This window comes from Grampus griseus (assembly GCF_964374135.1).
Source record: "Grampus griseus genome assembly, chromosome: 11".
In the NCBI taxonomy this organism is placed as follows: domain Eukaryota; kingdom Metazoa; phylum Chordata; class Mammalia; order Artiodactyla; family Delphinidae; genus Grampus; species Grampus griseus.
In genome coordinates, this window is record NC_139005.1 from 88,275,805 (window position 1) to 88,303,318 (window position 27,514).

The window sequence follows — 27,514 nt, forward strand, 5'->3', positions numbered from 1 at the left end:
AAAAGCCGAGGCCTCCACCAACAGTCATGTGATTGAGATACTCCAGCCCTGACCCACACCTTGACTGTAATCTCATGAGAGACCACGACACAACCAGCCAAGCCCAGCCCAAACTCCTGCACTGTAGAATCTGTGAGACAATAAATGTTTGTTGTCTTAAGCTGTTAAGCTTTGGGGTGATTGTTATGCAGCGACAGATTACTAATATACTCTTCGACACAGATCACCGACTACAAGTTGTTTTAATTTTGCTGTAAGGGGAGAAACTACCAGAGCCTGGGCTCAACCTAAGGTTTCTCAGAACGTATGGTGCTAGAGCCGGGCACCACGGAGGAAATGGGGTAAGAACCAGGTACACCTGGGCCTTGCGGAGGGCCGAGTAGTTTTGTCTGCAGCATCCCTTTCAGCGTTAACGTTCTCCTGGCACAACTGGAAAGAGGTGACACAGCGACAAAGCAGAAGAGCCTCGATATCCGCGCCTTGCAGCAGTCTGGGCGCCTGCGCAGTGTGCTCCTAGGGCTCCCAGGGGGCGCTGTCGCGCGCCGAGTCATCGATCGCGAGTTCCCGAGCGGCCTGGCTCCACGCAGGCCACCAGCAGCTTGCTCGCGGGGTGGGCTCCAGGGGGCGCACTCAAGAGAGGGGGTGGGGCACTCATGTTCCAGAGACCGGCCTGGCGGGGCCTTCACGCCGTTACATCTCAGCATCCGCATAGCTCCGGCAGTCGCCGCTCCGGGGCTGCCGCCGCTTGAGACGGGAGCTAACCGGCCGCGCCGTCGTCACCGTCGCCGCCTCGGGGTCCCGGCCCCTGGGCCCTCCTGTGGCCGCCATGAAGCTGCGGGTCCGGCTGCAGAAGCGGACCTGGCCGCTGGAGATTCCCCAAGCGGAGCCAACGCTGGGGCAGCTGCGCGCGCACCTGAGGCAGGCCCTGCTGCCCACCTGGGGGTACAGGTACGCGAGAGGCGGGGGCGCGCGCGGCGGGTCGGGGAGGAGCGCCGGGTGGCGCGGGCACGCCCCGAGCTGTCACGTGAGGCCGGGCGGCGAGCTGGGCGTCGCGGGGCCAGCGGTCCTGCACTGTGACGCGCAGGCCGGGCGGCTAGCGGGCGCTGGGGCTGCAGCGTGCGGAGTCCCGGCTCCCAGAGGTCATGGCCCGGCGTCTCGGGGGCTCCGATCCCCTCCAGGGTGAGCCTTCGCTTCCGTGTTTGCAGTAAACGAACCTAGGGATAGGCTAGGATGCAAAATTCTCACGTCCTTTGAAATGTAAGGTTGGAAATTATGGGTTTGGCTTGGGTTAAACCTTTCGAGGCTCTCAGGGGTTTAAGTTCACCATCTCCAGCTGTCGGAGTATTTCAGTGAAAAAGTTTGGAGAGTACTAGAAGGAGTTAGAAACCTGCCCTCCAACCGAGGCCACCTGTAACCTGGTACCGCTGCTTTCAGGCTGCAGTCACCTTAAGACTCCGTTAAGTGTTTACGTGCCAGGCGCCGCTGTGGGCACTTTGACTTCCCAGCTGCAGTTTTACAAAGTGCAGTGTGTCGGTCTGTTTCAAATAATAATATTTTCCTGGGCAAGATGTTGCTTTTTTTTTTTTTTTGGATAAAAACTATGGAAAACGTTGGCCTTATGATGACCCTGGAGAGCTTGCAGTTTGGGGGCAGATGGAAGATTTGAGAAGTAATGGATCAAATTCTGTTATTTATGGGGCTGCAGATGAGGCTGCTTTGTTTCCAAAAGGGTATCCTGGGGACAGTAATCTGGGAGTAGAGGGACAAACGTAAAGGTGGTCCTCTTCAAATACTGAGCTACCGAATTGGAATTTGAGTGTGCTGAGAAAAAATAAAAAAGATGTTCTTTGGGGCTTTTTAGATGAATTCTTCAAAAGAAAACCTTTCTGTTAATTAAATGGTTCCTTTCATAAGACTTTTATAAACTTACATTTTATTTTTAGGGAATTCAGTAAAATGAGGCCGTATTATGAACGCCTCATCCTTTCATTTTTCAGGTTAAGACAATACTGCATTCAAAGTAAGCCTTTTTTTCTCCAAATTAAAAACATAAATACAGAAAATGAGGCATTGACATAACTCCTTTTAGGCATTATATTAATTGACATCCTGTTGTTTTTTTCTTGTTGTTAAACCTAAGTGTTTTGTATGCTGGCATCACTACCCCACCACAAATTGTCAAAATTAACTTCTCTTTTTATTTTCATATATATGTATATATATTTTATTATTTTTTAATTAGGTGGGACACTCTGGAAAGGATGTGAAACGCAATATGATGCTTGTTTACCCAAGAGCCCAAGTTAGTTTTGCTTTCAGGTTTGTTTTTACAGTCGAGGCTGGTTAACTGGAAGGAATGTTAAACTTCAGCTTGTGAAAGTAAATTCATTCTTCTGAAAGTATGTTCATTTTATAATAAATGGGCAGTTTAAAAATGTGTCCATATGATATTATTACTTTTAAAGTGTCCTTGCTGAGCAAGTGGATCTGGGATTGTCATAAAATAATTCTCAAAGGCCTGGAGTTTCTAGGGTGGCAGTTCCTGATGAAAATATTATTTTTTTTTCACAGTTTCAGAAAACAGAATCAATAACGACTCTCCTGGAAAACCATATGTTACTCTAGAAATAGCTCTTCCCTTTTTCTAAAGGGGAGGCCGACATTTTATTAAGCAGACAATTCTTTACCTTTTTTACAAATCGATATTTGAACAAACATTGTGCTAGATACCATTAAAAAAAACAACTTTGTGCTGTGACAAATGATCCATAAAAACATAGTTCATTTGAGGTGTTTTTCCTTTTTTCTGCTAAAAATGGGATGTTGTTTTTCTGGGTAGTTGGCAGATTTTCAACATTTATCAACATATTTGAAAACAGAGTCATAGCTACTTATTTTCTAATAAGCAGGAGTAGTTCTTAAAGCTTCAGTAATTTCTCTACCAAAGACACTTTAATTGGTAAGAAAAAATGTATTTATATGTGCAAGAAAAAACATAAATGAATTATGGGGAGCACTTTTGAAAATGTAGCATTTTAAGAACAAATAACCAGAACATGATTTTCAAAGGACTTCATCCTTTGTTAACCTCTCAAAAAGTTAATGAAGTTAACATTGCTGAGTGTAAATGTCTTATAAAATGTTCTGCAGTGGTTTGTTAATTATTCCTCACCACTATGTAATGAAATGATGATGGTTCTCTCAAGGTCAGATAATCTGCCATGCAGAAAGGATGGGAGTTCCTTGCTTCAGACTAATTTGAGCTCTTAGCTTGTTTAGCACTGGGTTTTTGGATTTGTGTTGTGTTTCACATAAAAGACATTATAACTGGTGCTCAGTAAGAAGGTTGAACTTATCAGTAGGAGGGATGAATTTATACTCAGTCATCTACATGCACTCATCTGACTTTTTGTGGTTATGAATATTTGTTTAGGACATGGGTCTAGTATTTTGGAATCATAACCTAACTGTCCTGGAAGGATATTGTTAATTAGCCCTGATTTCAGCCTCATCTTGATCTCACCATCTAATGTTTATTGGTTGCATCCATTCCACAAATACTTGTATTTGCCAAGTGCTGGAGATACAGTTTTGAACTAGACAGACAAGGTACCCATCTCATGAAACTTACATCCTAGTCGTAGGGGTGGGGAAGAGAGCGGATAAGCAAATAAATATGATATTTTCAAATAGCAATGTTGTAATAAAAATAAAACAGATGAATGAAATAGAGTGATGGAGGCAGGTGGAAGGCATCTCTGAAGAGGTGACATTTGGGTTGAGACCTGGATGATGAGAAAGACTCAAGTCATTTGAAGAACTGGAAGAGCAGAAGCAGAGGCCCAAAGGCTGCAGTGAGGTTGATCTGTTTTAAGGAATGAGTCGAATGGAGAACAGCTAGTAAGAGGATGGGTGAGGTAGGAGAAGTGGGTCAGATGTTGGGCTTTGGAGGGCATGTTAAGGATTCTATTCCAAGGTCAAATAGAAGCCATTGGAGAATTCTCAGCAGAGGAATGATGTAATATGATTTATATTTTAAAGAGGCTATATTTCATTGAATCTCAGTTGCTGTCAATCCTGAGATGCACATTCTTATGTCACACTAAGTGAAAAAATGCTGTCCATTAAGCTGTGATATGTCATCGATTGTAAGAAGCATCCTGTTTCAAAGATGACAAAGTATAAAAAAGTGTGTATCTTAGAATTGATGAAAACATGGATTAATGATAGAGAATTACTGATCCTATCCCCGAGGCTAGAATCTATAACCTAAGCATTTGGTGATAAGAATAAATAATTTTGATACTTTTTCCAAGCTTTGGCTTTGCTCTTATCTTCGTTTTGTTTTCATTAGTTCTGCTGGGGGTCATACCATGTACCTTATATATGTTTCAAATGTATTACTGTGGGTAATGGTAATAGGTAGCCTTACTATCCTTATCCGTCTTTCTTGGCAGTTCTGATACCCGGTTTGCAATTACATTGAACAACGAGGATGCCCTCACTGGCGATGAAGAGACCTTGGCTTCATATGGGATTGTTTCTGGGGACTTGATATGTTTGATTCTTGAAGATGCCATTGCAGCACCTAACTTACCTTCATCCACAGATTCAGAGCATTCCTCACTCCAGAATAATGACCAACCCTCTTTGGCCGCCAGCTCCAGTCAGTCCAGCATACAGGATGAACAACTGCGTGATTCATTCCAAGGACAGGCAGCCCAATCTGATGTCTGGAATGATGGAAGTATGGTGGGTATTAAAATCAAGACAAGAAATAGAGTAGTTGATAAATCATACTGAATAGCTCAATTGAATTCTGTACCAGTCAGGATAATTATCATCAGTAGACTGCAGATTATAATCTTATAGAAAATTTATTTTTATTTTAAATACTTTATTTTTATTGAAGTATAGTTGGTTTACAATATTATATTAGTTTCAGGTGTACAATGTAGTGATTCAATTTTTTAATAGACTGTACTCCATTTAAAGTTATTACAAAATAATGGCTATACTTCCCTGTGCTCTACAATACATCCTTGTTGCTTATTTATTTTATACACAGTAGTTCATATCTGTTAATTCCATATCCCTATCTTGCCCCTTCCCCACTGATAACCACTAGTTTGTTGCCTATATCTGTGAGTCTGTTTCTGTTTTGTTGTATGCATTCATTTGTTTTATTTTTTAGATTCTACCTATAAGTGATAACATAGAGTATTTGTGTTTCTCTCTCTGACTTATTTCACTAAGCATCCTACCTTCTAGGTCCATCTATGTTGTTGCAAATGGCAGAATTTAATTCTTTTTTTATGGCCGAGTAATATTCCTGTGTGTGTGTATTTTAAGTTTTTAAAATTAAAAAAATTGTCACCTCAGAATCTAGATGCTGATGTAAATTTGAAAATATGTGCACTGATGTTTTCTTCCCAAACCAGCTCCTCCTCTGTCAGTGGCAGTACTGTTTTCCTGAGCTTAAAACTGTGGAATGATTTTTGACTCCTTATATCCAGCCCCTTAACAAGCCCTGCCTGTTTTTCCTTTCCATTCCAGGCTTCCAGTGTGTGTTCTTCAGTCTGCTTTCTGGGTTCATCTTCTTCTTCCACATTTTTTTAAAATAAATTTATTTTATTGATTTATTTTTGGCTGCATTGGGTCTCCGTTGCTGCGTGCGGGCTTTCTCTAGTTGCCGCGAGCAGGGGCTACTCTTCGTTGCGGTGCACGTGCTTCTCACTGTGGTGGCTTCTCTTGTTGTGGAGCACGGGCTCTAGGCACGTGGGCTTCAGTAGTTGTGGCTCGCGGGCTCTAGAACGCAGGCTCAGTAGTTGCAGCGCATGGGCTTAGTTGCTCCATGGCATGTGGGATCTTCCCAGACCAGGGCTCGAAGGCGTGTCCCCTGCATTGGCAGGAGGTTTCTTAACCACTGCGCCACCAGGGAAGCCCCTTCCTGCACATTTTTGATTATGTTGTTCCCCTGCTCTTAGGTAACTCTGTGTCATAGGTACACCTGGGCTCATAATTTTTGAACTGAAAAAGTCCAGATATCTCTAGTTCAACCCTCTCATGTCGCAGACGAGGAAAGTGTTGTCTGTCCTCCTGTACCTAGTTTTTAAGGCTTTCTGAGCAGTTGCCCAACAACCTTTGGGGGCTAGTTTCTGTTCCTCCCTCCTGTCAACTGCCATCTGCAGTCAGACTGGACCCCTCCTCCTCCTCCTCATGGTCCCTCTCGCAGCAAGCACATGCGCACATGCGCACCTGCACATGCTCACACCTGCATGCGCGCGCACACACACACACACACACACACACACACACACACACACACACACAGCCTAGCGACTGCTTCGCTCTCTGCTGTTGCTGCTCGCCCGGCGTGTAACCCCCTCCCTGTCCTCTCTCTCCTGTCCGCATCTCTACCCACCTTCCAAGGCCCTGCCGACGGCAGCCCAGTAGTTTTCTTCAGTTCCTTTGTATTGATCATCTTTATTGCCTTGTAAACACCTCATTATTTACTATTCTGCCTTTTAATTTCTTGTATGGCACAAATGATCACTTTATTACTTAATATTTTAATACCAGTACATATGCCATCTTAATTGTTTTGTGTGTGTGTACATTCATCATGTCAACTTAATTTTTTTTTGCAGTCTTTAAATATTTATAAGTATTCATTGTGCCTATATGTCATCAAGTATAGACAGATATTAAAAAATACTTTTTAGCTGATTGGTAAATTATAAAAATCATCTATGTCTAGATTTTTAGTAATAGTATCCAGAGAGAGTTAAGTTAAAAAAGCTTTTATAAAGCTCAAAGTATTTTTATGAATTTTCTTTTCAGAAATTATTATGTATCTCTGAGCTTCTGTCTCATAGAAGTAATCTAGAGAATGAGTAAGAATATTTAGTCAGATATTTAAATTACATTTCTGAATCTTTTTTGATGATAGACTCATTCAGAGATTCTGGTAGAAGGATCCATTCCCTTTACTTTTCATATGATGGTTACTAGTTTCCTTTTGGAAAATTTTGAGACATTAGTATTGCCTCATGTTAGTAATTTCAATTCTAAAAGCGTGCTGTTTTGTATTCTACGACTTGTATAGGGTGACTGTAAAATCTTAGTGGGGACATGGATGATTTTTATAATTTACCAATCAGCTAAAAAGTATCAGACCCTAATGTTAGGGTCCTGTTCCATACTTGTTCCACTCATTTGTGAATGACATATGACAAATGATCTGTTTAGAGAGGTGGTGCTAAACATTTTTTTCTCATCTCCACATGCATGAAGAATATGATAAGTACTTATATCATATCAGGATGGCTCAGAGAACGTCAGTGGTTCTCATGGAGTGAGAGTAGAGTTTGATAAGCTCACCAGGGGATTCTGATATCTTCCTCCTATGTCATTATCAGTCTGGGGTAACCTTTTAAAATATTTTTCCCACATATATTCTCTCCCATACAACTGTCAGTAAGTAGTAAATGGCCAAAAGTTAGGTATAAGAAGCAAAGAGCATATATACAGGCATACCTCATTTTATTGCACTTAGTTTTAATGTGCTTTGCAGATACTGTATTTTTTACAAACTGAAGGTTTGTGGCAACCCAGCGTTGAGCAAGTCTATTGGTGCCATTTTTCCAATAGCATTTGCTCACTTCTGTCTCTGTGTCACATTTTGGTAATTCTCATAATAGTTCAACATTTTTTGTTATTATATTTGTTATGATCTGTGATCAGTGATCTTTGATGTTACTATTGCAAAAAGGTTACGACTCCCTGAGGGCTCACGTGATGGTTAGCATTTTTTAGCAAAAAAGTATTTTTAAATTAAGGTATGTACATTGTTTAGACATAATGCTATTGCATACTTAATAACTACGGTATAGTGTAAACATAACTTTTATATGCATTGAGAAACCAAAAAAGTTGTGTGACCTGCTTTATTGTGATATATTCACTTTATTGCAGTGGTCTGGAACCCAACCTGCGATATCTCCAGGTATGCCTGTAATTCATAATTTAGTTAGGTGTTAAGTGGCTTTAATAAGTAGTTTCTCCTTTCTCAGAAATATGATGGAGCGTCGTTTTTAGGTAATATGAATTGTCATCAACCTCTAGGTTTTAACAAATGAATTTGGATCTTTTCCATAAGCCATCAGGGCTCAGGTCCTCAGGGATTTTGAAAGAAACAACCTCTTGTTCCCTTACATTCTTCCACCGTTTCACTCATATTATATAATTTTAATTTCCTCTGTTCCTTTCCTAATGGAAATACGAACTTAAAAGAAACATGTGCTTTGCATTAAGAGTTGAGCACATATCTAGGAAATAGTCTTTCTGAGCAAAATTAATATAGGTAACTCAGTCTTACTGAAGCAGTGTATTGTGTCTAAAAGCCCTGAACTGTGAGTCTGGAGATCTTTGTTTATTTCAAATTTTTATTAGCTGGTAACCTTGATTATGTTATTTAATCTGAATCAAAATTACAGTACGTATAAAAAGGGGATGTCATCTGTCTTACCTATTTTACAGAATTTTTGTGTGGTGTAAATTAGAAAACAAATCAAAAACATGAAATTGTAAGAATTGTAAGATATTATCCTTCAGCATTTGTTCAACAAGCATTTACTGAGTACCTACTGTGTGCCAGGTATTGTACGGGTGTTACAAAAATGGGTGACATGTAGTCTTTTCCTTTCTAAGCTTGTGGTCATGGCAGGATATAGACATGTAATCAGAAAGTTGCAATACGTGTGATAAAGTGCAATAATCAAGGCCTTTGCAAGGCAGAGAGGTAGTCCATAACCTGAAGAGGTGGGGAATACCAGAATGGGGAGGAAGGGACTGTGGCATGTGAACTTGATACAGAGTCGGGGATCAGGTGATGAAGGGCCCTGAATGCTAAGGAGTTTAGGAGTTTGGACTTCATTTTGTAAGCCTGTATTTCTCAGCATGGCCTCTATGAAAAACCTGTGAGATTATAAGTAAGTGTTATGGGGATACTGAGTGTTAAGGAAGGAGGATAGTATTTCTTGGTTAAATGTTATGCACACTTTGTTATTCTTGGACTTCTCAGAGCTTTACAATGCCAAAGTGTATTTTGTGAATATGGAGGGTGAGGTTCGGTGGCTGTGTCATGTAGCATTTCCATACTTATTTGATTGTGGACCTCTTTTTTCCTAAGAACACTTAGGGTCACATTCCAAGGCACAATTTAGGGCAGTGCTGCTGTCTGCATAGGGGAAGTACTGGCAAGTTTAAGCTGGGACATGGGACATAATTGGGTTCTCAATTGTCAAAGAACTCTGGCAGCAGTGGGTGGAATGTATTGGAAGACAAGAAAGAGGAGTGAAGGCATACTTGGGGAGGCTGTTGCTGGAGGTTAGGAGATAAATGAGTCTGAAGTACCACTGGAGTAGGAAGGGGCAGATTTTGGAGATATTTAGGAGATAGAGTCAGTGGACCTTTGACAGCTGATCATATTGGGGGTGGCGCTTAATAAGGTCGAGGGGGAAGTCTAGGATGATTTCCAGGTGTTTGGCATATCAGCCAGAATTAATGGAGATAAGGAATTCAGGATGGAGGAGCAGATTGCAGGGTCATTTGTTGAGGAGGGCTTGCTGAAAATGTGTACCATTTCTGAACCTCTGAGCGCTAATCTCAGTTCACTTTGAATACAAAATTTACTGTGAAAAGATGAAAGTCTGTTTAAAGAATTCGTTGTTTTTGTTATCCTTTTCAGTCAGGGCCTAGTCACAATTTTGAAGCTGAGTCAATTCCAGATGTCGTGGATGCGGAAGAGGGCACAGGTTTCTTTCCCTCAGAACCAATGCTCTGCAGCGAATCGGTGGAAGGGCAAGTGCCACATTCATTAGAGACCCTGTATCAGTCAGCTGACTGTTCTAACCCCAGCGACGCCCTGATAGTATCCATACATCTTCTCATGTTGGAGTCGGGTTACATACCTCAGGTAAGACTACAGAGAGCAAAAGTTTCCCATTAGAAAAGGGGTGGTGTTCTAGATTTCTTTATTAAGTGTGTTTGGGTATTAATGTAAAGTGTCGAACACAGCGATGAGCATACAGTAGGCAGTCAGTAAATGTTCCCTTCCCCCTTTTCCTTCTTTTTTTCTCCTTTATTTCCTTGTCAGCTTTTAGTTAGTATTATAGAATTGATGGCAACTTTGGGTTAAAAAAACCCCAAAGTTTATATGTGATCATATGTAGGTAAAATGTTGTCAGTGCGTGTGGATTGGGCATGACTAGATAGATGGCTCACCAGGTTATTTTTTGTTAGTGGTTCTGTGAATTGCCACTAACTTAGTAAGATTCAGTTAGGAAGAGGGATGTTGTTCTTACGCTGTAGTTGCTTACCTTCATCCATTCTTTCCTTATCCATTTGATAAATGTCTGCCAGTGTCAGGTGCAGTGCCTTGTCTCTGCTTTCAGCTTGCTTACAGTCCAAGAGTAGGAGAGAGAGACAAGTATACAGACCGTTATACTGTATTGGCTAAATTGTAGGAGAAACACATACATATATAGGATGCCAGAGATTCACAGAGGAGAACATTTAGAAGTTTTTCAAATTTTAATGTGCTTAAGAATACCTGGGGATCTTATTAAATGCAGATTCTGATTTAATAAATCTAGGGCGGAGCCTGAGATATTATGTGAGCATACTCTACACGATAGCAATGCTGCTGGTCTGTGGGCCACGTTATGAGTAACAAGTATATAGACTAATTCAGTGATCATCGAACACGTGCACCATGTCATGCCAGGAATTAGAATATAAAGATACTGGGACAGTCCTTATCCTCAAGGAGTCTGTAAGTGGGGGAGAGAAACAAAAAGGAAATTATAACATATTATAATACAATTAATAACATAATAGAAGTATATAACAATAGAAATAGGAACAGAATGTTAGAGGGTGAGAGAGTGGGAATGACAAAAAGGATTTGTTTTGAAAAAGACTTCACAAAGGAAGTGGTATTTGAACTGGGATCTTGCATAATGATACGGCTTTGCTAGGCAGAGAAGCGAGACTTTGAAGTGAGAAATCAGTCTCTCTCTCTGATGTTATTTTATCTATTTGAACAGAAGTTTTGATGGCAGATAATATGTTGTAACTTTTTTTCTATCAAAGTTTTAAATATTAATAGAAATATTAATGATTTGATAAATTTTATTAAAGGGACTGTATGGAATGCTTATTTGTAGACAAGTTAGGGGCCTCTTGGGTTTTTAATCTTTTTGAGAGTAATACGGTTCTTCATGATTTGTTTCCCTTTCATTTCACTCCCCAGGGGACTGAAGCCAAAGCTGTGTCCATGCCGGAGAACTGGAGGTCGGGGGGCGTGTATAAGCTGCAGTACACGCATCCTCTCTGCGAGGGTGGCTCTGCTGCTCTCACCTGTGTGCCTTTGGGAAACCTCATCGTCATAAATGGTAATTGGATGGCATGGTCATGCTTGTTAGTTTGTGAATCTTTACATGTTTCTCTCCAGAAATTTCATAGCCACTTCGGTGATGGGCTATCATGATGCAGTTAGGAGTCTTTCTCAACTTTGTTTAATCCCGAGCCCACTGATGACATGGGTCTGAAAGGTTACAGAATACAGGGCTGATGTTTATGCTAGCAGCCTTCACTCTAGAGGCAGCTATACTCTTTTGCTGTCTTAACTGTGTAATTTTTTTGCTCCAGGGGGAGTTGTGATACTAGGAGTAAAATGAGTCTATTACATATGAACTCCTTAAAGAATACTTTTTCTTTATGCCTGTGGATGGCTTTTTAATTTTTGTTTTACTAACCAAGGTCTTGAACTGAGAGACGGTGAAGGAGAGGTTGAGCTGGGATCATTTTTTATCTAGTTTGGCATCTCTGAATGCACAGAAGTACCCAAGGGCTCTGAGGCTTCAGTGTGTGTGTTTTGTCCCCCTCCTACCCACCCTCAAGTAAGTCCCTCTGAATAGAGTTTCTTTTTCTAGTTCTCCTCTTTCATACTAAGAATTTCACTGGCTAGCAATACATTCTATTTTCGTATTTCGTTTTAGCTCAGATGCCATCCAGAGATCTATGCCAGCTACCAGGGGTCTCTGGAGTAGTCTCGTAATCACACATCCTGGAGATCCATTTGAGTGACTAGACTCTTTTGTTTTTGCTCTGGTTTGATTTTTGAGCTTCACCCTTTTAGCTTAGTAAGAGAGAATGATAAGATTGGAATGCCTGCATTTTTTGTTTTTCATTACGGCTCATCTTTTATACAGCAGAGACAGTTGCCTTGACATGTCTTAGCTCTGGTTTGCAACATGTTCTGCAGCTGCTAGTTTCTGCTGAGATGGGAGCAGGGAGGTGGCTTGGTAGAGCCACTGTCGCTACTTGAACCTTGAGCAGCAACACGTGTGCCTGTTTCATTTAGTGAGGTCCCTTGTAAGGTTTTGTTGGGAAAAGCTTTTTCTGCTAAAGTCTATTTGAAAGCCACTAACCTACACTGTGATCTTTGAACTAAAAGATGGTTTTAGGTCCCCTTTATGTAATTTCTTCTATTTCTTTTTAATCACTAGATTCTTTGAAGTGTTATTTAAAAGTCTCACGTTTTCAGCTTTAGTGGTGTTTCACATTTGTAGGACGTGACTGATGGCACTAGGACCTAGCAGTGTCTCTTCAACAGTTCATCACAGTTAGCAAATGTAACTTCTGGCTGGGCATTCTTATACAAAGAGGGCCAACAGTATCTAATCATACTGCTACATCACGTCATCACTTGCAAGGTTGCAGCTATCAAATAGTAAATGTGAGGTTGTAATTTTTGCCTCAATTTCTTATAAATCACTTTAACGACACGTGTATATTAACCTTTATTTACTAGTCTTAAGATACTTAACATAGAGAATAGCTACTAAATGTCTTAGTTTCTGATGCTTTGTTCCTTTAATAATTCTTGGCAAATCATCTACTTGTGGATGTAAGTGGCAGACAGTCATTCCAGAACCATTCCAGGCCTGGTTCTTTGAAAAGGAGCAGTATGTCCTTAAATCTTTGCTTCACCCGAGACATCCTGCTCAGTGCACATGTGCACGAGCACATCACTGGCTCTTTCGTGGAACGAGATGAAGTGCGCCTTTGCACGTAGGATTAAAAATGAACCCTCTGGTGATGTCGAGAATATTGATCCTCTGAGTTTAGAGAGAGATGATACTGTGAAAACTAGCAGGATTCTTTTAATAAAAAAGAGAAGACTCACTGCCAAGGGTTAAATAAAAAATAAATGGAGTTTTTAGTGACCTCATTAGAAATAATGATTGTATTGTGTTTAACTGTCTCCTATTAACCTTGTTGCGTATCTTTCAATTATTAATAAGCTGCTGTTGGTAAGATGTAGTGGGTTTCATATAAAGGTGCTTATTGTAGTTTTTAAAAGTGTTTTAGAGTGATTTTACTTAATGTGATGCAGGTTTGCACTTTGGACTTTGCTGTGAGGGAAGGAAATAAGCGTAGGGCAGTTTGTCTGTATAACGTGTGTTTCCTATATATGGGGGCAAAGGGAACGCAAGTCCACACTAAAAAGTGGAGGCAGTTGATGAAATGGCAGAACTTTTTCATCATCTTTCTTTGGCTTATTTACAGCTACACTAAAAATCAACAATGAGATTAGAAGTGTGAAAAGACTGCAGCTGCTGCCAGAATCTTTTATTTGCAAAGAGGAATCAGGTAATATAACCATGATTGAACTTCTGGGGTGAAGCTTTGAGAGGTTCACTTTAAAAAAACAGAAAGGTAATGTTCAAAAGACTTAACAGTTTCTGGATGAGATTAAAGCAAATTTAAGACAATGTTGCAGAGTTTCGGTTTCTTTCCTGTTTCTCTTAGGGTCTTGGATACTGAATTATATTTATACATCACACACCATTGATGCTTCATAATGTCTTTCCTTTTTTTTTTTTAAATAAATTTATTTTATTTTTGGCTGCATTGGGTCTTTGTTGCTGCACAGGGGCTTTCTCTAGTTGTGGTGAGCGGGGGCTATTCTTCATTGTGCACAGGCTTCTCATTGCGGTGGCTTCTCTTGTTGCAGAGCACAGGCCTAGGCACGCAGGCTTCAGTAGTTGTGGCACGCGGGCTTAGTTGCTCTGTGACATGTAGGATCTTCCCAGACCAGGGCTCAAACCCGGGTCCCCTGCATTGGCAGGCGGATTCTTAACCATTGCGCCACCAGGGAAGTCCTGATGCTTCATAATTTCTAAATTACTGTTTGTGGATTTTTCTAGCATTGTATTTAACTAGTATGGAGAGGATCTGTGTTTTGTGGAAACCATACAATGCAACTTCATTATCGAAGATTATGGAAGGAAAAACTGCACTCAAAATGTTTGCTTAGGGGCTTCCCTGGTGGCGCAGTGGTTGAGAGTCTGCCTGCTGATGCAGGAGACACAGGTTCACTCCCCGGTCTGGGAAGATCCCACATGCCGCGGAGCGGCTGGCCCGTGAGCCATGGCCGCTGAGCCTGCGCGTCCGGAGCCTGTGCTCCACAACAGGAGAGGCCACAGCAGTGAGAGGCCCGCGTACCGCAAAAAAAAAAAAAAAAAAGTTTGCTTAAACTTATATAAATTTGGTTGCTATTTGATACAGATTGGAACTTTACCAAAAGTTTGCATTCTAGGCATGGTTTTGCTTATGTTCTATAAAAATTAATAGATGCAAAGAAGACGAGTTTTCTTTTTTCTTTCAGTTAAACCCAAAGTGTGAGAGGCAGGTAAGTAGTTGAAGGAGAAGAGATGAGGTGGAAGGGGAATTAACATCTTTTAGTACTTGTCTTTTGCTGGACATGGGCCTTTACAGATGTATTTTTCATTTTATCCTCATAGTAAATTTAGGCGGGTTTTAAAATCCACATGGGGAATGGTGTGGTATAGCAGGGAGACGGGACTTACAGCAGTGTCTTTTAAGGGAAGCTACCTAGATCTAGATCTTTGCTTTGAAGGTCTTGAGACTTATTCTTGTTAGTTCCCAGGGGAGATCAGGCCCTGAGAGACTAACATATATAAACTAAAGCTGATAAGAAAAGGAGACATCAGATACGTATTTATAATGGTCTCTGAACATTTAATGTCATACTAGGCCAGTGTTTCTCAACTATTTTTTCATTATCAATCCCCTAAGGAGAGTTTGTACACATTTTTCCCCCAAAATCATTCTCCCTCATGAAATTTTAATTTCATAGATATACTGTACACTTATTTGTATACTGTGGCCCTTTGGAGGGTCACAGACCAATGTAGTAGCTGGGATTTTTGCCTGGTTGGGGGCAATATTGTTTTTGTTGAGAACGCATGAACTAGACTGATAAATCTGTAAAGATGGTCTTACCGCTAAGACCAGAAAAACTTGAAATTCCTTGGCTATAACACTTTATATTCATCTCTATACTATGGAGGACCTTGCTGTGGGGAGTAGAAATACTCTACATTCTACAGCAGTAGAGGTTGTTATGCCCATTTTCTAGATCAGGAAACAGGTCTAGAGGAGGTTAAATTACTTCAGGGTCACAGAGCTAATAAATGGTAGAATTTAGGATTGGAATAGATTTGACTCCTGAGACGGGTTTTTTAAGAACAATTTTTACAGGAATATAGCTCAGATGATCTGATTTCTGTTAAATAAGGAAAAAGGAAATGAAAAAGGAGGAGGAAAGTTAATACTGTTAGATTGCAAGTTTTCAGATTATATTGAATATTTTCAATATGTAATTTTTATGTTGGGTAGGAATATGCTGCTCCATTTGACAAGTCATTTTAATCAATTTTTACTATGGCTTATAGTACCTAGGTACTGTTATTCTTTTATTTGTAAGTTCCTAATTACTTTTATAGTAAGGAAAAATGTGTTTAAAGGTGATTCAGCTTCCAGAGTTACACATTGTATTACTTCCTCTTCGACCAGAGACTTTGGTTCATTTCTGTTTATGTAGGAATTGTGAAAACTAACTTACCACTTTGATTTGGTTTGGCGGAAGTAGAGAACACCATTTCAAGTTTTTCCATTTGATTGTGTGTTTTGATTTTTCATTTAAAAAATATTCTAGGGGAAAATGTAGCCAAGATATACAAAGATCTTCAGAAGCTCTCTCGCCTCTTCAAGGACCAGCTGGTGTATCCTCTTCTGGCTTTTACCCGACAAGGTGAGAAATGATAAATCATCACAGGTTGAATGGCTGGAAAGAATAGTAAGTTCACATATGTTTAAGGGTGACATAAACCTTCCCTCTTTTCTTCCCTCTTTTCTCGTCCTAGTGGAAATTCTCCTCTTTTAAGACTAAGCTCAAATGTTAATTCCTTAATTGCTCTTCACATCCTCTTTGTATCTCCACTGCATTTTATATGTATCTTTATTATAGCCCTTTATCCAGTGTATCATACTAATTTTTGACATGATTTCTCTCCACCTAAGGTTATGAATACCTTGAAAGCAGGAAATATGTCTTTTTCACTTTTGTATTCTCATGGCCTAGCACACGGTCAGGCCTATAGTAAGTGTTCAATAAATACATATATAAATAACGTATAGCCTGTAAATTTGGTCTACTTTTTTTTTTTAAACTATTTATTGGGACTCTGTGCTAGGTACTTTGGATATTTCACATGCATTCTTATTTAATGCTAACAGCTTTGAAGTAGATTTTACTCTCATTTTATAGATGGTGAAGCTAATTCAGTGAGGTTTATAATTCACTCAAAATCCTTGTGCTAATCAGCTTTCTCTTTGTGTTGTAGTAAAAAGTATTTTAAAACCTTAAGTGAACATTTATGTCTCACTTGCATATGTGCTCCGTGGGGCTTGGCTTTGGCCGAGGAGTGGTGAGTAGTCCTCATCCGGGGCTTGCTCTTCTTGTGGCACAGGGAAGAGAGGACCAGTGGCCTAACCATGTGTTGGTTTTTAAAGCTTTTGTTCACAAATGATATGCCACTTGCACTCACATTTCACTGGACAAAACAAGTGAAAATGGCCAAACCTGGACTGTGGGACGGGGAAGTATAACTATAGGGTAGAAAATGATAGGGTAGAATCATAATCTACCACATTCTTTTGGCTGGTAAATAATTTCAGGTTTATACAGATAGTTATGTCGCTTTTATCTGCTATTTGTATGTAGGAAAATGATATTTTAGGTCTCAAGTTGCATGGTGCCAAGGCTATTATAATCATAGTTTTCTTCTTTGGCTGGTGGTGAGGGAAAAGAATAATGTGAATTTTAAAACCCCTTACTGGACTTTGATTATCTTTGCTAGTTGAGAATGGTATCCCATATATTCAAAGGAGCTAATAATGAAAAAATAATTTTCATTTGACTTCGGAATATATTATTCTTTTCCTTTCTTGGTTTTGCTTTTGAATTTGTCTACCTCCCTTCTTTTTCAGCTAGATATCGAATAATAGTAATCTAACACTCGAGTGCTAATTACGTGCCAAACATTGTTGTGAGCACTCTGTATGTATTTACACATTTAATTCTCAACTCAGTGAGGTAGGTAGTATTACTAACCCATTTTACAGATGAGAAAATTGAGTTAGAGTTTAAATAACTTGTCCAAAGGCACACAGCTAATAAGTAGCAGCATTGGAAACCAATTGCACAAGCCAATTAATTATCCATTTTCTATAGTTGAATAGAGAATTTTTTGTTGTACTGAATATCACTTGAAACAAAGGAGGCCATTGGCTAGTATTTAGAAATTGTCATAGTTATTTATTTGATCTGTATTAAAAAGTAATTTGTTTCTCTACTAAAACATGAAGAGAATAAGGGGCTTGGATTTAGTAGTAGTTATAGAGTTAACCTGGGGACAAAAGTTTGTTACAGATAACTTAAGCTTGGATAATTGAGGATACCATCTAATTTATCATCTCTTTAGAAAGTTGGCAACTTCGGTTGAATATATGGGGAAACCGGATGTTCTTTACTCAGTGATACCTATCCTCTTTTTCCTTTTAGCACTGAACCTACCAGATGTGTTTGGGTTGGTAGTCCTCCCATTGGAGCTGAAACTGCGGATCTTCCGACTTTTGGATGTTCGTTCTGTCCTGTCTTTGTCTGCAGTTTGTCGTGACCTCTGTATTGCTTCGAATGACCAACTTCTGTGGAGGTGTTTATATCTGCGGGATTTTCGAGGTGATTTCCATGATAACATGTTAACAAGAAAAGGGTTCTTTGTTACTGAGGTCTTAATTACTCAGCTTGCCAGAAGTTTTAAGTTGTGGGCTTTTTTTTTTTTAAGAGTAAGAAATAATCATAACATAGCCTTATTGTAAAGAGATTCTAAGCTTCATATACCTTTGCCTATGTCCTGAAAACTCTCCCCATTCATTTCTGTGTTCTCTGCAATACAAACAGTCCATTAGATCAAGTAGACTATTTCAGGATAGAAAATTGAAGTAAGACACGTTTAATGTTGGATGAATGAAACGTTTTTAAATCTCTGTTTTTTGTTTTTTCTTTGTAGATGGTACTGTCAGAGGTCGAGACACAGATTGGAAAGAAGTAGGTATTTTTAAATACCAAGGCTAATGTTCATAGCACAGAAATAACTCGTGAATTAATACATTAAGGGCATATTTTCCACTTTTTTATGATATAATGCAATGTTTAAATTAAATTTATTGCTAATTTTTAGTAAATGAAAATGTTTTCAACTTCTACCTTAGACTCAGTCCTTAGTGTCTTGTAATTACACAGGAAAAAGAATCTTTAACACAATGACTGTTTTCACCTTAATATATTCTTCCTTCTTCTGTTGTTAAAAAAATTGAGTTGTTTTTGTGCTGGAGTAATCTTGAGCTGTTCAGCTAGCTAGAATAGTAAATTATGAAGAGAATAAGTTATATTGTTTTATTTGCAGATACCACTGTAAAAAGACATTGATAGGACACAGAAACTTGGGATGAAGGACTAGAGAATAAAATTCAATGAAAGTCCTCAAATATGTACAAAATACATAGTACTGTTCTTTAGGAATATGTTCCATCCTCTAAAATAGCATCTTTTTTGTTATTTAAATTGAGGTCCATTAGGGACATAAGTTAGGTGAGAAATTGAACATAAGTGCTGGCCCCCCACCCCCTTCCCTGCCCAGTACCTTAACTTTTTATATTGTGTGGCATGACATTTTCAACAAATATTTAAATTTTCCACTTTCAAAAAAGGCTGACTTAAAATTGCATATCAGCTTGAGAGCTCTAGATTGCAGTCTTGAGAATACATGTCACTCAGTTATCCCTCCTTTGGATGTATTGTTACTCTAAATTGGCACAATTGCTCAGTTGCAGTGTGGTTAAAGAATAGAGTTCATTTGGCATTGTGTTCATATCTACTACCTTATTCATGCAGATAGAAACTGGTAAAAGTTCTCTTCTGTGCACTTTTTTTTTTTTTTTTTTGCCTGCCTTGATAGTATGGGAAAAGAAAAGGTATATAGTACAATGAAAGCAAATGAACTTTGGGGAAATATCCAACTCACTTACCATATCTTGTCCTTGTTTTTCTATAGCTGTACAAGAAGAGGCACAAACAAAGAAAAGAAGCTCAGAGAGGGCGGCATGTGATGTTCCTGCCGTCGTCACCCCACCCCATTCCATTCTACCCCAACCCCTTGCACCCCAGGCCTTTTCCTCCCAGTTCTCTCCTTCCTCCAGGAATTATTGGTGGTGAATATGATGAAAGACTAACCCTTCCTTATGTTGGGGATCCAATCAATTCACTCATCCCTGGGCCTGGGGAGACACCCGGACAGTTCCCTCCACTCAGACCACGTTTTGACCCAATCGGCCCTCTTCCAGGACCTAACCCCATCTTGCCAGGGCGAGGTGGCCCCAATGACAGATTTCCCTTAAGACCTAGCAGGGGTTGGCCAACTGACAGCCGGCTACCATTCATGTGACTGATTTATAATCTCATGCTGGAGCTTGTTTTGTTTTTTTAAACTACAGACATCATCTTGTTGGGGTGCTATCTCTAGTGTTTTCTGATTGTGGTGGTGAGAAATGCACTCACAGAAGCCTTTTGGTAGATATATTTAAAGCTCCAGGGGTGGTATAGCCCAAAGGTTACTGCATGACAGGGTTGGCCTTGGGAATAGTTGGTTCCTGACATCCCCTCTCTGAATTACCCTCTAGAATGAAGGTTAGACATTGATAATGTTCTACACCAGAATAATAATAATAAAAAAAGTGTGAATCACACGGCAGTCTTGACTTTTATTAACGAAAGATATGTAATAAATATTCAGAACAGCTTTACAGCATGACTTGGGACATTTCAGAATGATCAGAGGACTTACTCGGTGTCATCAGATTGTTGCAGGAGATGATTATTATTTTTGTAGTGGCACTCTTTTCTTCACCTGAAATCGTTCACAGAAGCCTGGTTTGTGGAATGAATACAAGCAGAGCTAGTTTGGTTGAACTGGACATGGAGTGAGTGCTTTGGACACCTAGCTCAGTCCACCTCCTCCCTCTCTCAGCAGCTGCTCCTCAGGCTCTGTGCTGAAACAATCTGGGCTCTGAAGCAGCACTGTTTGGCCACCATTGGGTTGTTAGGGACTCGTTTCTGGCTTCTTCTGGAGTGGAGTTATAGCTTCTTTTTCCTTGTGTTTTGAGTGCTTGGAGCCTAATTTGTAATCTAAGTAGATGACATATTTTAACAACAAAGTTACACTGCTTTGAGTGCTGCTCAGGTACTTGTTCTGCAAAGAAATCCTCGTTATTTGAAGAACATTTTGCTTTTAAGACTTAAAATACACAGATTTCAAGTTTTATTTTTCCTACAACAAGAAAAAGGCCAAACACAAATGTCTTAGCACATAAACAACTACTGGAAACATGCTATAGTGACAGATTAAAATCTGAATCACAACACAGGAATAAAACACTGTTAGTATCTGCAGAAAATAGGAATATTGCCAATGTCTTCCTGCTTTTTAAAAAATCTGTTTTGCATATAAGGAAATGGCTTGGAATGCTATGTGCTACAAGAATGTTTAGAGTTCTACACATGAATTCGTACACATGAATTTTTTTTCTTTGCTATACATATGTATTGTCTTTTTTCCTTCACAGTGTAGAAAATTCAGTCAATTAATACGATTTTCCAGAGGCCATGTCACCTTTAGTAGCTTAATGTATAGGTAAAGGATTAGGGCTGTTGACATTCTTTTTTCCTGTGGTATTTTGTAATATCTGAGCTATAGGACAGCCTTTAAAAAAGTGTCCACCAGAGGCCATATGGCTTTAATTGGGTCTGGGTTGAAAGAGTCACCCTGAAACTTCGATGGGTAAAAACATCCTGGTTCTCTAGTACACCTTTCTGTGGCCTTATAATGTTAGGTTGCGCTGTATGTGGGGTGTGTGTGTGTAGTGGAGATGGAAGGACATAGTGATGACCAGAAGCACCATATACTATAAAACAGTAGTTTTCAAAATGCATTCATTTTCGAGTGGTCCTTGAGAGGTTCGTGAGTGGTGTTGGTGTCCTGCAGATACAGGTGCTACTTTCCGACCTCACCTCGGACTTACTATCCTACGTGACAGATCTCTCAGTTTAGGATACCAGTGGTGTGTCACACACCTAAATTTGTGGTCCTCCCAATAGTTTATTCTGAATTCTTTAAACCACCATCGAAGCTTTTCTTCTTGACTAGCTTTATAGTCAGAAGCTTGTAAAATCTACATTCTTTTCATTAGACCGAGACTTGAGTTTTATGTGTTGCTGGTGTATGATGAGAATGAAGTCATTGTTTGGTCATAGCCTGTTCACTGCGTGACTTTCTGACACCACTTTGATGTATTGTGATAGAAGATAGTGTGGAGCAGGGGTCCCCAACCCCTGGGCCATGGACCGGTACCAGTCTGTGGCCTGTTAGGAACCGGGCTGCACAGCAGGAGGTGAGCGGCAGGTGAGCGAGCGAAGCTTCATCTATTTACAGCCGCTCCCCGTCGCTCACATTACCGCCTGAGCTCCACCTTGTCAGACCAGCGGCGGCATTCGATTTTCATAGGAGCATGGACCCTACCGTGAACAGCGCATGTGAGGGACCTAGGTTGCCCACTCCTTATGAGAATCTAATGCCTGATGATCTGAGGTGGAGCTGAGGTGGAGATGCTAGCGCTGGGGAGTGGCTGCAAATACAGATTATCATTAGCAGAGAGGTTTGACTGCACAGAGACCATAATAAATCAATTGCTTACAGCTCACATCAAAACCCTATCAGTGAGTGGCAAGTGAAAACAAGCTCAGGGCTCCCACTGATTCTGCATTATGGTGAGCTGTGTAACTATTTCATTATACATTACAATGTAATAATAATAAAGTGCACAATAAATGTAATGGCTTGAATCATCCTGAAACCATCCCCCCTCTCCCCTGGTCCCTGGCACTAAAATGGTTGGGGACTGCTGGTGTAGAATGCTGTGTAAGATGCACTCCACATCACTGGCTTGTAGCCTTAGTGATTTTCTCCCCCCCACCCCCAACCCCGGCCATTTATAAATGAGAGCTCTGGTTTGGCATAGCTGGAGATCAAATCATGGGAGGTATCCTCTCTTAACAATGTAAGATTTTGTGATTCCCTATGTACAAACAGTTGAAGTCTGTCCTCTCTCACTCTTGCTTGCCTCTCTCCAATTCCTGAGATCACTGTTTAGCTTAATATCTCTGTAATTCCTCCACTCTCCCTCTGCTCCCTATACCTGGGGCCCTGAGCCAAGGCTTGTCTTGCTCCTACCCTGGGCAGTAGCTGAGCCTCAGGGAGGGGCCAGGCAGGTCCCAGCTCTCCACTGTGCTGTGAGTGTGGTTAATCCTCCTTCGGATAGCCTCCAGTTGACTGTAGGAGATCAGATACGGGAAGTACTAGTTAGGTCATGTGACATAAGGGTTCATCTTAACTAACTTAATGGCTCTCTTGGGATTCCCCAATAGGTTATAGCACTTAAGTTTCTGCTATCCCATAGCAAAACAGGTAAAATGCTAATTGAGAGGCAAGGAGATGTCAACTGGCTTCTGCTCTAAACTCAACAAAATACCACAGAGCAGATACTTAAAATATGGAGTTTGGAAATTGGAATTAAAGCAGGAGGACCAAGCAGAATAGACATAATGAAACGTATTTAGGATTTTAAAGAATTCTCTCTCTCTCTCTCTCTCTCTCTCTCACACACACACACACACACACACACACACACACACACAATTGTAAGAAGAATGTTTAGTTTTACATTGGTTTTACCTTAAAGAAATAATACACTGAAATTTCAAAAAACTTTTCATCTTTTCCTCTTGGCCTGCCAGTTGAGGGTCATGAACACAGTCTAGAAGTCTCACCTCTTGGGGCTGCATATTTTGTCTGTGGAAACACAAGGGAGCCTCTGTGCCCTTTATGCATTGTGTTGGTTAATGGACTGGTTTGACTTGTTTGTCACCCAACCTTGCAATTTGTCTCCAACCAAACCCAAAGTGCCCCCTTCTATTAGAGTGTAAATATTAGACTGAAATGGAATTTAATCCACGGCTGCTCTGGAGTCGAGGACAGCTTTTGACACTCAGGGGGGATAGTCAGCAACCAGCCTGCTTGTTCTCTTGGGTAAAGAAAACCATGCGATGCATGTGCAAGTGCTCTTAGGCTCTGAGCTATTCCTCCAGCATAATTAAGTTACTGCTTGTATCTGCGAGGCTGACTTAACTCGCTTACACTGGGACTCTAACTTGCATCCTTTCACAGATTCTAAACACACAAAACCAAATGAGCCACCAACTTGTTCTATGAAGTTGAATGAGGCACTGGGAGGGGCAGGGCTCTGAAAGAACACTGTGTGCCTGCAGGATGGCTCGAGCTGGGCTCTGCTGTGGCCTGCTGTGTGGTCTGGATGGGACCCCAGGGTCTTTGCTGGACAAGCCTTCGTATTGTCCTGGTCTGCTCGCTGCACCTCCTGACTGATGCTGACAGTGGCACCTGGTCCCTTCAGCTCCCAGCCTCAGTGGCCCCGCAGTCAACTCACCTGTGTGGGCCACGCTCACCACGGGGGAGGTCTCAGCCTTCTGCTCTGCTTTCTCCCGTAGGTTAAAAAGCGGCCACAGATTCTCTTCAGCTTCTTACCAATCTCTCTGTTGGTTTGATTCTCTTCCTGGGCAAGTGATTTCCTCACATTGATACTGGTAGAAAAACAGCCTTTTTCTTTTCTCTTAACATTTTGTTTACATTTTGTTAATTTCATAGTTTTCTAGGAAGGCCAACCTAACACACATCCTGCACACCGCGTGCCGAACAAGGCGTGCGCTGCGCTGTGCCCACGTAGCTCGTTCACGAGATGCCGGCGCTGGCTTGCTTTCCCCTCGAGCTCCTTCCACTGCAAATTCAGATGAGAACTTCCAGAAGGTAGTTGAAGTTCAGGCTCATGGGATTTGCTACTGTATTTGTTACCATGGGAATGAAGGCCTATAACCCCTGAAATTCTGGAATGGTAGAACTAACTGCTCCATCAGCAGGGACTGAACGGGGGGGCAGTGTGGTAATGATGAAGAGGACCCAGAGGATTAATGCAAGAGAAAGGATACGCAGATTCCAGTATCCCTCGAAAGCTGATTTGACAATTAGATGACAGTACCTTTTTATCATGCTGTTAGGAGGACGATCTGGAAGAAGATATTTTCTCCGGCTGGTGGAGGTGTCTACTGAGGCTGCATTGGAAATTCTCTCTTCATTGTGCTACATGTCAGCACAACCAAATGGATCTTTGTCATGTTTCAGCCTCACCAAGTCACCTTGGACGGAAAATGCTAGTCTTTCTTTGGGCCAAGGTTGTGAAACAGAGCAAAAAATAACAAACACAACCTTTCAGACTCTCTACAGAGTGACTCCCTTCCCCCTTTCATTTTGTTCTTTCCCATTAAAAAATATCACAATTATTAAAGGTTAAATGCTTGGAGGGAACATGTGCTAGCCTATGTGAGAAAACAGTCCATTTTGGGGATCAACGGTCTCCAAAGAACCATTCTTGGTCTCTGTACTCATACACAGACTGATGGGAAAATTTATTGCCATGTGTTGGTTATAAACTTGTCTCATGTCATGGAATCTTCTGTGCATGGTTATAAAAACAAGGATGCCTGGCCTGAGAAATGAGTTTGATATTCTACTGGAATATCTGGGAAATATGGTTTGAATGTTGGGATGTTTTCAGGGACAAGGGACAGAATATGGGAAAGTGGGAAAAGTTAAGCCATGTAATCACGGTTTATGGAGCCACTAGCTGTGCTCACCCAAGGAGTGGGCCCTGGCTGTGACGCTTCCACACCGGTACTGTTTCTCACCTTCTCCACACAGCTCAGGGCAGGGCTGCTGGTCTAACTTCAACGTGCATTCAAAATACTTAGGGAGATTGACAAAGATACAGGTTCTGGGCCTTATGACCAGAAATTCTGAATCCTTTGGTCTGAAATGAAGCTAGCTATGCACATTGGCCATGTCTCATGCTTTGAGAAACTTTGTCTAGCCTATCACCACTTTGTTGTGTATTTTGGGCTGTGTTTTATTACTGAGAATTGGGTGAGATAGTTTGATTTTTTCTTCCAATCTTAATTTCCAGCGTAGAAGAGTGACGGTCGCCTCACGTACTCCCTGTGTTCTCAATCTTCTAAAACACGTGGCTTTGTGGTGTTACGTCCTGCCCGATAGTTTTCTGCACTCTTTTATTCAGAATGCAGCGCCAGGCCAAGGACGCTTTCATTTTTACTTCCCTCTCCCCCTTCCCTATGAACGGTGAGGGGAAGACGTGCCTCAAGTTGCAAAGTGGGCTGTGAGGGGATAGCATGGCTATGTTGGATTCTCCTCGGCTCTTTGGAGCCAGGAGGCTGGTCTGGCACCTACAATGTTTCTAGCACCAGGTGCTTGGAGATTTGGGACACCCCTGCACCCCATCTAATCATGACAGGAGCCTGATGTAGGAGAAAGCATTGGGAAGGGAGTCAGGGTTACATTTTCCAGCTCTGCAGTTAACTGGTTTAGTCAAATAAGTGTGGGTTAAACAAAGTTAAAGCTAATTTCTTTACTGCAGGAATTCCAAGAGCCTTTGATACGTACTATCAATCTCAGAAAAGAAACAAACAAAAAACAGTGTTTCCTAAACACGTTTGACCGGTGAACCCTTTTATAACTAACCTTCCAGTGCCTTGCTGTACACTGCCTGCAAAACGCCGAGCTAGAAGTTACTGTCACTGCACTTTCTGATCCTGTGTCATCCATCTGCTCGTTGTCTCTGGCTCCTTGTATGTCCTTGAGGAGAAAACAACATTCCTGGTAGGAGTTCAGAGACCAAATGGTGGTGTAACACGGAATGGGTAGAGAGGCCCTAACCTAACTCCTTCCTTGGGAAGTGGAGGGCATATTCCCCCTCTGGGAACTAGTGATGATTCCTAAAAGAACCCATGGTCTGCTCTTGGCTGTCCAATTTAGGATAGCACTCTGGGCACGAGCGACATTGTAAAGCCTCCCCTCTGTTTCTGTTGTGTTCTGAAAGGCCCCACGGGCCACGCAGCCTCTGAATTCTTTCCATGGTCCTCAAGGTCCACTGGTGGTGGGTGTGATGGGGCTTCGCCTGTCTGGTCTGCAGGGCCATCTCTTGAGCTTGGATGGGACTTGCAAGGGTAGGTGGTAGGTTCCCCTGGCTGCGCTTTTGTCCTTTTGTTTGCAAAACACTGTCAAAAGTTTATTGCCTCCTACATTGCTGAGGTCTGACTTCAGCGTTTGCATTTGATGGAGGTGGGGCAAGGCTCAGAGGGGGCCCTTCCCAAAGGCAAGCAAAACACTAACAAGAAATGTCAAAACTAGCCACACACAGACATCTCACGTGGTTATCTGAGGCAGGGAAGCAAGCATCTGGGTAGGAAGGTTGACGAGATGCCTGTCTTTAAGGCCCGTTTTGAGGAACCTGGAGGCTCTCAAAGGCCCACCCCTCAGTCGGGCAATGCTGGAACGTCATGGCAAAGGAAAGTGGGAACACATGTAGACACTCAGTTCCTGGACCAAAGGCATTTGGAAAGTATATTCTCAGGCCCTCCATTCTGTTCCCGTCAGGAACCAAGGCTGAGATGGAGGATGGGGCAGGAGAGGGGGGAGTGTAACGGGGCACCCCCCTCCCGGCCTGGACAGGGTTAGTCAGAGAACAGGCTGGCGAAAGACTTCCTCAGGTTGCGGATGGTCTCGGCCTTGGCCTCGTCTTCACTTGGGGTCCCACGCTGGGAGGCGTCAGACGTGCTGAGGCTGTTAGTCAGGGACTGGGATTTGCTGAAACAGAAAGGCAAGGGGGTTGGGGGCGACAAGGCTGGACTCCCCAGGAAGTGAGTCCTGGGGCTTGCCTGGAAGCCAGCTGGGTGAGCCCCGTCACCACAAGGACAGTGAGACCAGAAACAAGGCATCCCCGCCCTTACACGATGCTGAGTACACCACACACGCAATTAACC

The 27,514-nt window shown here is 41.4% G+C and overlaps 2 protein-coding genes across 3 annotated transcripts in view; one reads left to right on the top strand and one right to left on the bottom strand.

The window, feature by feature from the left end:
• The first annotated feature begins 232 nt into the window (after window positions 1-232).
• On the top strand, window positions 233-20,242 carry FBXO7 (F-box protein 7). Of its 2 annotated transcripts, none has more exons than XM_082666393.1 (9): window positions 233-948; window positions 4,458-4,752; window positions 9,752-9,979; window positions 11,318-11,459; window positions 13,639-13,722; window positions 16,094-16,189; window positions 18,002-18,178; window positions 18,510-18,547; window positions 19,554-20,242. In XM_082666393.1, exons 1-9 carry the CDS (start codon window positions 827-829, stop codon window positions 19,941-19,943), a joined length of 1,572 nt encoding a protein of 523 aa, XP_082522519.1. In that variant the 5' UTR covers window positions 233-826; the 3' UTR covers window positions 19,944-20,242. The 2 variants fall into 2 exon arrangements, with proteins under 2 accessions (XP_082522519.1, XP_082522520.1); XM_082666394.1 differs by lacking the exon at window positions 233-948 and adding an exon at window positions 1,077-1,179 and having other exon boundaries at window positions 4,610-4,752.
• A 6,963-nt stretch (window positions 20,243-27,205) lies between these two features.
• The window catches only part of SYN3 (synapsin III), a gene marked incomplete at its 3' end in the record, with an annotated part of 453,972 nt that continues 453,663 nt past the window's right edge, over window positions 27,206-27,514 (bottom strand). The window contains exon 14 of the mRNA XM_082667036.1: window positions 27,206-27,338. Coding sequence (XP_082523162.1) covers window positions 27,206-27,338 — 133 coding nt within the window. The remainder of the gene's footprint in view (window positions 27,339-27,514) is intronic.

Bases quoted from the DNA above. Each gene is read 5' to 3' on its own strand.
- FBXO7 (XM_082666393.1), top strand. From the start codon at position 827: ATGAAGCTGCGGGTCCGGCTGCAGAAGCGGACCTGGCCGCTGGAGATT. The intron at 9,980-11,317 runs GTAAGACTACAG...TTCACTCCCCAG, and splicing joins AGTCGGGTTACATACCTCAG to GGGACTGAAGCCAAAGCTGT. The intron at 11,460-13,638 runs GTAATTGGATGG...GCTTATTTACAG, and splicing joins AAACCTCATCGTCATAAATG to CTACACTAAAAATCAACAAT.